Source organism: Plectropomus leopardus, chromosome 5 (assembly GCF_026936395.1).
Source record: "Plectropomus leopardus strain MGB_pleo_1.0 chromosome 5, ASM2693639v1, whole genome shotgun sequence".
Classification (NCBI taxonomy): Eukaryota; Metazoa; Chordata; class Actinopteri; order Perciformes; family Serranidae; genus Plectropomus; species Plectropomus leopardus.
In genome coordinates, this window is record NC_142180.1 from 28,727,245 (window position 1) to 28,736,979 (window position 9,735).

At 38.3% G+C, this 9,735-nt stretch overlaps 1 protein-coding gene across 1 annotated transcript; it reads left to right on the plus strand.

Annotated features, from left to right (window-relative positions):
• Positions 1-676: 676 nt before the first annotated feature.
• On the plus strand, positions 677-8,973 carry atp5f1d (ATP synthase F1 subunit delta). Its single transcript, XM_042482330.2, has 5 exons — positions 677-905; positions 2,741-2,894; positions 3,626-3,714; positions 8,587-8,716; positions 8,840-8,973. The coding sequence occupies exons 1-4, from the start codon at positions 789-791 to the stop codon at positions 8,707-8,709; spliced, it is 483 nt and encodes a 160-aa protein (XP_042338264.2). The 5' UTR covers positions 677-788; the 3' UTR covers positions 8,710-8,716; positions 8,840-8,973.
• The last annotated feature ends 762 nt before the right edge of the window (positions 8,974-9,735 follow it).

Below are 9,735 nucleotides of genomic sequence, written 5' to 3' on the forward strand. Positions count from 1 at the left end.
TTTCCCTGAACATTTTCATCTAGCTTTTTAAACATAATTTTCTAAATCTACAAATTGATTGCAATTTGTAAAACTTTTTTTTTTTTTTTTTTTACCAATAGCTTATTTTTTCCCATCTGGGTAAAAAAATGCACCCATTTGCTCAGGTTTTAAAGGTTTAAATACTTGTGTAATGTGTCTGAATGCAGCACAAGTAAAGTTACGTTTCAAAAGGTTAAGTAAAACGTAAATCCCACTTAAAAGGTATGTGATAAAATTTACAGTTTCTGGCTATGATAAATGGTTATTTTGGTGATTTCTAGTTGAAAACAAGCCTTACAATACCGCCACGGGATTTAAACTCAGAGAGTATTTAAATTAAGTACAAAATAAAACCAAGTTGTAGGCTATGTCCCTCCCCTGTTTTCCACCGCCCCTTACCCCTCATAAATAACGAACAGCCCCTCAAACTTTGACTTAAAGCATAAACTGTATAAACTTATGAAAAAAAGGAACAAAAACAAAAGTATTTTGTTTCAATTTTTCTTGAGTATACTTACCTGTAGTTGTCCTGGTGCTTACGGGATGGTAGACGACCGCCAAAACCCATAAAAATCAAGCTATTGAAAGCTAACCGCTCCCTTGATTTTCAAAAGACTACACTACCCTGCATCCTTTGCGCCACCGTAAAGCCTTATGGGTAGGTTACCAACGTCCTTGTCCCAGCAAGCGCACACCGACTGCCTCCACGCAAGGGCTCGAGGATCTCTGTCATTCACTTGAACTTGAATAAAACCAGATTTTCAGACATGATGGCAGCAAGGTTTCTCCGCCGCGGTCTCCCCATGCTGAGGCAGGCTCGCTGCTACGCCGAGGCCGCCTCCGGTGCCCCGCAGATGTCCTTCACTTTCGCCTCCCCGACACAGGTAGCGAGCTAACGTTGACGGCGAGGCTTCTCGGGCCCAGCTAGCTAGACGGCTAACGTGTTGAAATGCACCGACACAGTTTGCCAGAAAAGTTCACCTTCGGGTCCTTTTCGCAGTTTTGTACTAATGCATGGTTTAACTGTCATCGCTACACACAGTCTTGTAGTTAATGCACGCATTCAGATCAGATGTACTGCACTGACAGTGAAGGGTTAAGCTTAGCTAGCTAACGGTGGCTAGGCTAGCTGTCATTCACTGCCTTTGAAAAACCGCTGTGGCCAAATATTAGCTCCTTTGAGAAACAGTATCACTCTTTTCCAGGTTTGTAACCTCACGAGAAAGTTGTGCACGTGTTTTTAAATGTGTGTTAGTTTAAGATCAAATCCATTGTGAAAGTGTCAGAAAGCATGAGCGTGTGTTTAATGTAAAGCTCTCTAACCTTGAGGTTAATGTCACTATACTACATTTACTCCACTGTTCCTTCAGATTTATGAGTCCAGTGTCTCTCAGTGCTGCAATTCTTCAACACATTCTGCTGCAAAACGTATGCATTTGATCCTTTTATTCGAAAGCTATATTAGTAACGGAACTGTATGCATCATGTTTTTTTTTTTTTTAATGTAACACATTTCATCGTCAAGGCAATTCAAAGTAGCATGCATTAAATCCCAAAAGCATCGAGATGAAGTGCAAAAGAAACGCATTTTAAAAGGACGTTTAAATGTGATTAACACCTTAATCACAGAGCAAGAGAACTGATAATAAAATCAAGTTAAGAAGATATTAACACAGGTATAAAATACAAAAATAGAAGTTATAGTGCAGTGTAAGAAATTAACTGGGTATGACCTGATGAAGTTTTTTTCCCCCCCAATCCCGATCAGTCATTTAATATTGATAGTCTGCTTATACTGAGTTCTGATCTATAATACAGACTGACAGACTTCTACAGATGCACAATGCACACTTAAATACACTATAATACACAATACACTTTAAATTGTTAAACTCAATTCAGTGTATGTGCTTGCTAGTTTAATTGAAGCGATGCAATACAAAAAAAAATGTTCACATCCAGACATCACAATTCCACTTTAAAGTAGTGCTATAGCTGAACCGGAGCATTCACATCAAATAAAAAAGGTCACAATTTAACTTATTACAGTATTATAGTAACATTAGTTCACTAAAAATGAATGAAAAAATCAGTGTCACACAAAGTGGTGAAGCAGCTTAAGTTGAACATGAAAAAAAATCAGTTTCTACTTATTGTAGCAGCAACATTACAATAAAGCTTTAATATCTGCTGTAAATTGTGCTTTCCGTTAAGGACGCGTTTGTGACGGGGGTGTAAACAAAGGAACATGTGGGGTGCATGCTGAAAATAACCGATCCTGATTAGTTTAAAATTGATTGGGCCTGAGACCGATCCTTCAGGACATCCCTAAAATGAATTAATATTTAATTTAAGAAAAGGCAAAAGTCTTCAGTCTTGGTTTTAAAGGACTGAGAGTTGCAGCAGACCTGCAGTTTTCTGGGAGTTTGTTCCAGATATGTGATAATCGGTCACTATTTTTTAGGATTATTTTGGGGGCTTTTTATTGAATACTGCAGGCTCTAGAGTGAAATAGGAGAGATGATGACATGCAGCAAAGTGCCGAGGTCGAACTGGAACCTGCAGCTGCAACAGCAAACACATAGTCTTTGTACGTGGGGCACCTGATCTACCAGTAAACTACAGAGCGCCCCATCAGGCACTATTTAATGCTGAACTGTTGCAGGGCAGCCCATAAGTCAGTGGATGTATGTCACCATCCCCTGTCTCCTCTCCCCAGGTGTTTTTCAACGGGGCCAATGTGAAACAGGTCGACATACCCACACTTACTGGTTCTTTCGGTATCCTTCCTGCTCACGTACCCACCCTGCAGGTGCTCCGGCCCGGTGTTGTCACAGTCTTCAGCGACGACGGCTCCTCTGTCAAATACTTTGGTGAGACTTTGCTTTGCAGAAATGAACGTGAATGGCAACACAACCCATGAAAAAGTTTTATCTAGATCAAGAAATTTGAATTTTTATCCTGCAGCGATGAATTACTCTGTAGAGTGTATGTAGAAATCATCTCAATTTGGTGTCTTTTATTTTTTTCAGTGTGCCTCTCAGCTCAGTGTTCAGATGTCAATATCTGATTTGACTTGTTATTAAAGATTCAAGTGATGTCAGTTCAGAGAGAATCAAATCTCTTCCCCACTTTCAGATTGGCCCCCACATTTTAAAATTAAAACTGAGTATTGATCCTTTTAGAAAGCTTAAACACGATACATGCATTATTCTATCCGAATGTTAAGCTGAGTTATTTGTACCTGATTTAGCAAGAAAATAGTTCTGCTGCTTGTTCATCTGAATATGATGAAAGCTGTAGTTATATAATGCTAACAAAATCGTAATATCTATCCCTATGAAGATAATAGATACTTCTTAAACTGATAATGTTGACCAAATACACAGGTATCATGTCTCAGCTGTTCACATGAATGAAAGAGACTCGATATGAGCGAGCAGAAGCTAACCTGAGACGGAAGCAGGATGTCCTGGCTCTATAATGCACGTTGCATCATTGATTATAAAACACAGTGAAGATGACTGTATGTTGGCACATGTAGTTACACCGTTTTGTTTTTGTGTGTGTGTGTTTGTGTGTGTGTGTGTCTGTGTGTACGCAGTGAGCAGTGGGTCAGTAACAGTCAACGCTGATTCTTCAGTGCAGCTGCTAGCAGAGGAGGCTGTTCCTTTGGACCAGCTGGACGTTGCTGTGAGTATAATGTCAAACTCACTCACATACACACAGGACTACGGTCGGGTATTTTACAGTACAGTTTCTACCAACACAGTTAATATCCTATTTCGTCTCTTTGGATGTATAAAGCCTTAGCGGGCAGTGTTGTAAATTAATGAGCAGACTTGCTGTAATAATCAATTCCATAAATTTGTCAGGTATTTTAATCACTACGTCAGTACTATTTATTTTTTAAACACTCTTTGATTTATATTTAAGACATTTATTAAATCAAGATAAATTCATTTATCAAAAGCTTAACGTTTCAAACGTTCTCAAAAGGCTTTAAATCCATCAGTCTAAATATAAGGCCCTAATTGGCACTAAAATGTCTAAAAATCAATCTTTCAGAATTCTTAAACCTGCTCGGACACGGAGGGTAGGATTTTTTTTTATGAAGTCTCTCCGCTCTGGCATTGCATTGCAAAAGCTCAAAATAACGAGTCATTTTAAATAAATAATAACTTTTTGTATATCTATGGAATTAACATCACCAAAAGTCATGTTTTATGTTTCAGTATTTATTTTAAAAACAAAATTAAGTTCTCCATAACCTTTAATAAAGGATGTAGGTTCATGTTTTTCTTCAGTATTGGGTATTGCTGCTGTGAAATTGGTCTTAAATTTAATTCTAAGTGGCATTAAAGTTTTTAAAAAAGTCTTAAATCCGATTCACCCTAAGCAGAAGGAACCCTGTTAATGCTGCAATAAACATTAGGACAAAATTGTCTAAGACCCAAAGTAGTTGATGTCAGGTCATGTTTTTTTCCTCCTATTTTGGCCACTTTAAAATTGATCTTAAATTTCCTAAATTTAAAAAAAAGTCTTAAAATGTCTTTAAAAAAAAAACCTGGTTTTCCATATTTTTTTAAGTGCACACACAGGACTGAAAGCTCGCTGACAGCGAGGAGATGGTCGCTTTTGGACTCCACCTTTATGCACGAGACATCACAAAGAAAAATCGATACAGAAGAACAGGAGAGGGCACAAAACATGTTAAAATGAATCCAATTACAAAAGAATAACGACTCCTTGATGCACACTGAACACGAGTTTCACAGACGTGTTCACTAATGCAGCGTTTATGGATTTGTTTGGATTATTCTGTACAGGTGATCTTCTAATTCAACCCTGTGTGTGCTTTAATGATTTGAACTAATATCAGTATTGATCTCCTTTATTTTAAACTCTGTAATGGGTTATGATGATCTAATGCTACAAATTTTTAATGAGGTAGCCGTAAATGCTGAAGATCAATATTTGTGGTATTTAATGAGTAGGAACACAGCCTTTGAACTTGAGGACTGAGATTCAGAAATCAAGAGGAAGAAAGATATTTTCTGTAGTTATTTAAACTGATAAGAAACTGCGTGTTCAGTCCTCGAGCACCGGCGTCAGTACAGTGTGTCATTTTTAATCCTTTTCGGGAAACGGTTTGAACTTTTGATTTCCTCTGCTTTATTGCATTTAAATGGCAGAAATTTGATTCATTATGTTTCAAGGCTGGTTGTTTTTTCCACAGATTTGTTCTGTTTAAAAATAGACTTTTGAATTGCTCTTACACTCTTAACCCTCGCTTTCTTAAAACCAGCAGAGACCTCATAGCAATTATCGTAGTACCTGCGGTGTCCTCGAGTGTTTCTTAATCCTGCACAGCTCTGTTTTTCTGCAGTTAACGCTGAACTTTGATTTCGCTGTGGAAGTGGGAAAGCAAAAGATGAATTTCTCTTTTGATATGATTATGATGGTGTGTGTGTGGAGTGTAAACGTGCAGGGTTGATGTCATTCCTTATCAGTTCAGAATAACAGTTCGTTCCCGTCAAAGTACACGTGGAGTACAATTTAGTCACAAAATGTACTGAGAGGAGAAGTTTGATCGCACGTACACTAAATGTTACATGCTGTCTCTTGAGACTTCTGCTTTGTTACATTTGGAACGTGTGAAAGTATTAAAGCTTCTTGTACTTTCACTCTCAAAGGTTCAGTGTGTTGGTTATAGGGGGATATAATGGCAGAAATGGAACAAAATAAAAGTATGTTTTCGTTGTGTTTTCGTTACCTTAAAATAAACTGTTTATATCTACAGAGGGAGCGGGTCCTTGTCCACGGAGTCCACCATGTTGCACCGTCATGTTTTAATTGTAGCCCAGAACGGACAAACCAAACACTGGCTCTAGCTATGTCCATTCGTGCTTTCGTGTCACCACCGTAGTTAAAAGCCCCTCCATGACGTGCAGCTTTGGGGAAACTTGTTGCTGTGGGAGCTACCGTTACTGTTTTCAAAAGCAGCTGCCTGCATGCTACAACAACTATAACACAGTCCCTTATTGGCTGCTTACCTACAGAGCAGATCCCTGATTGGCTCGACAAAGCCGTAGTGGATGAAAGTGTTTGGGTTTGGGAGAAATCCAGACTGAGAGAGAAAAAGAAGGTCAATTTCACGTGATCAGGATGCCCTTACCGGGCAGTTATTCAGTGTTTTTACTGGTTTAAATCAGCAGCGCACTTTGTTTTGCACAGAATAATTCGGCGAATAATTCGGCTCACAGCAAAAACTTCCTGAACAAAGAAAGCTGAAGGAGTCCTTATCGAGAGTTCAGGCGTGACGCACTTGAAGTTCAGCTGGTTGCATCAGTATGAGATTTTTCACACTGCAATTCCCGTCTCAGAAAATGTCAGTTTTACGGGATGTGGTGCATGAATGGGAATACGGTTATTATTAATATTATGAGTTAAAAATGAACCTGAAAGTAATGTAATAAAAAGTAGTTTTGGGGGGGTTGAACAAATGTGTAATTTAAACTCTGTTTTTTTTTAAAGGATTTGTAAAGAAATTTTAAAAAAAAAAAAATCCTTATAAGAAATATTCACAGTATAATAACCGTCAAACCAGTAAACTACTGCAACACTCTCCTTTAAAATCTGGCAGGGACCACTAAGTGGTAAAAATTCATGTCTTGACGATGTTAGTCGAGTGAGTGTTTGTCAATTCTTTATAGATCTTTTACGTTTAATGAGATTTATGCGATAGGTTTCCATATTCAGTTTGTTAAGGCATGATCACTGATTGTTCGCCGTGGTTATTGTCCCAGCAGGGACGCGGTCTTTGACATCAGAGAACCCGCACCAGACTTTTTTTTTTTCCTCTCTCATTCTGATCCTCGGTGCTGATGAGCACCTCCCAGCTGATGATTATCCGTCTGATCAGCGCTGCAGCTGGGCTTCAATGTTGAGTCCTCGTTTAAATGTCAGTCTTGTTAATTCTAGGCTGCGTCGCTCTGCGCTCGCTGCGGAGGTGTCTGTCTTTGACCTTGGGCAGTGCCAGTGTCACTGTCAAGTTGACTTCATAGCAGTAAATGAGTTATTTTTTCCTCGTTGTCTTCCACTCTGCAGTGAAAATGCACGTGGGCCCGCGCTGTTAATAAGGAGGGAAAGGTCAGTCACTGTTGAGTTATAGCAGATGTGTCAAATCCCTACTGGGAGACCTTTAACTTCCAGCTATGTTTGGCATTTCTGGTTTCTAATCACTACTGTGACAAATGGAGCTTTCAGAGCAAAGAGGCAGAGGGGATTTTCTCCGCTCGTCTTATGCCCCACTTTTGAATCATTGTTTCTCAGCCTCTCCTTTCTGACTTTTACATCGCAGTTTGCCCTTAAAAGCTTTTTCAGATAAGTCAAGTTTTGCAGGTGGTTTTGCTACCTTTGATATTTTTTAAATTTGTTTTGGCATAACAGGATAATCAGCCTGGTTTGTTAGGGCTGCAGTGATGTTTTCAGGTATACGACGGTACATTTACATGTCTCTTTTTCCCCTCACCTGCCTTTTCACACATGCTTCCATCGGAAAAATGGTCTCAGGTTTCAATTATGATAAAGTGGTTGATCATCCAAAAAAACTAAGGGCTAATTGTAACTGATAATAATACTAATTGCATAATAGCATATACCAGGATGTAATAAAACGGTGATATTTTCTGAAGCAGTTATGGTACCATGAAATTCTCTTCCTGTTGCAACCCCAGCTGCATTTAACAATTACTTTCATTGTCGATTCATCTGTTATTTTCTTGATTAATCGATAAATTATTTGGCCTATAAAATGTCAGAAAATCGTTTTTAAAAAAAGAAAAACATTTATCAGAGTTTCCCAAAGCCCCAAATAAAATCCTCAAATATCTTGTTTTTGTCCACAATCTAAAGATATTTAGTTTGCTGTCATTGAGGAGGAAAAAAAACAAGAAAATATTCACATTTAAGAAGCTAGAATCAGAGAATTTTAACATTTTTTCTGCTTAAAAAAGTCCTCGTTAATCGATTATCTTGTTGTTTGGTGATTCATTTAATAGTTGACAGCTAGTTGGGGCTAGTTACTGGGTAGATGTTTGATTCAGCACCTTGAAAAACAGATATTGGATACAATTTTCAATGCCATGAGGAAGACATCGAGGGCATACAGTTAAAAAATAAAAAATAAATTAAAAATTAATATATCAAGGTTAACATATGACTGTAGCTACTACTAGACTGTTGTAAACATTAACAATAATTGAAGGTTTTTGCATAAATGAAAACAATATTCGTGTGGTAGTTGACACGTTCAAAAGCCTCTGAGATTGTCACACATTAAAAAGGCAATAAAGTGCAAGTAAAAACAAACAACAAAAGCCGATATGCAGCACACAAATGGCTGTCAATCATGTTGTCAAAGCGCCTTTTTATAGCATCAAATAATAGAAATAATCAGAATCTGTGTTTAATGTTTCCACAAATCTTAATTGTGGGCTTTGTCATTTGTTTTCCTGTTCTGTTTCTCATTGTTGCACATTCTGTTTTTCTGTCTGTTTTTAGGCTGCCAAGGCCAACCTGGAGAAGGCGCAGTCTGAATTAGCCAGCTTATCCGACGAGGCAGGAAGGGCGGAGGCTCAGATCAGAGTAGAGGCCACTGAGGCCATCATCAAGGCTCTGGAGTAGATCTGAGGTACGACGTCCGAGCCGCTGCACCATGATGTCATTATTAGAGAGATGATGAAGATGATGATGCATCGATTCACAGTGGTCATTTTCATTATGTTACGTGTCGTGTTTCTTTTCCTCCCATTAGGTAATCTTGTCTGTTTCTTCGATGGAAATGAACGGTCCATCTGTGTTTCCAGCTCAGTCACGTCAGTGTCCAGAAGATTCCATGCTTGCTTTGTACAGTGGATAAAATTACAAAATAAATTTATTTGGAAATAACCTGGTGATGGAGTCTGTGGTGCTGTCTAAAAATAATAAATAAAAAACTCTTGCTTTTTAATGATGATCACATGTAGTGTTTTTGATGCACAAAGACAACTGAGTCTAATTGACTCGCAGAGTTGGATAATTCAGCTGTGTTGCGTAAAGCTAATCAGCGTGACTTGCAGCAGTCACACGCACTTTCTTCGGGAAATACTTTCCTCATTAAGCCGACTTGCCATGTCGTGTGGAAAAGTCAACCCAAATTAAAAGGAACTGCAGTTTGTTTTTCTGTGTAGTGAGAGTTTGTGCCACTTGGTGGCAGCAATACTTTGCAGCAGAGTATTTGGATAATCAGATTTCTATTCCACTTCTCGTCAAACCACAGTTTCAGGGAGGGAGCAGTCACTGGGTTTGTCATACAGCACTGTGCAAAGTTTTAGGCCATCTTAAATTTTATTTATGATGATATTTACTTCTTATTAGTCTCTACTGAAATACAACCAGAACATACATGAAATATGTATACAGTGTTAAAAATATATATATTTCAGAATAAAATAACTTCAGTGTGCTAAAGTATTTAGTGTGACCTCCCACTCAGTGTGCCTTGAGGGCAGATAATATGAGATTTATAATATTGTTCTTCTGGTGTATTTTTATACCAGGTTGCATTCAAGACATGTCCAAAGATCAATATTGATTGAGCTGCCTTTTATTGTTGTACGATTCCATGTTTAGCACTTAATTTTGACCTTTGTCTGAAGAAGCCACTTTTTC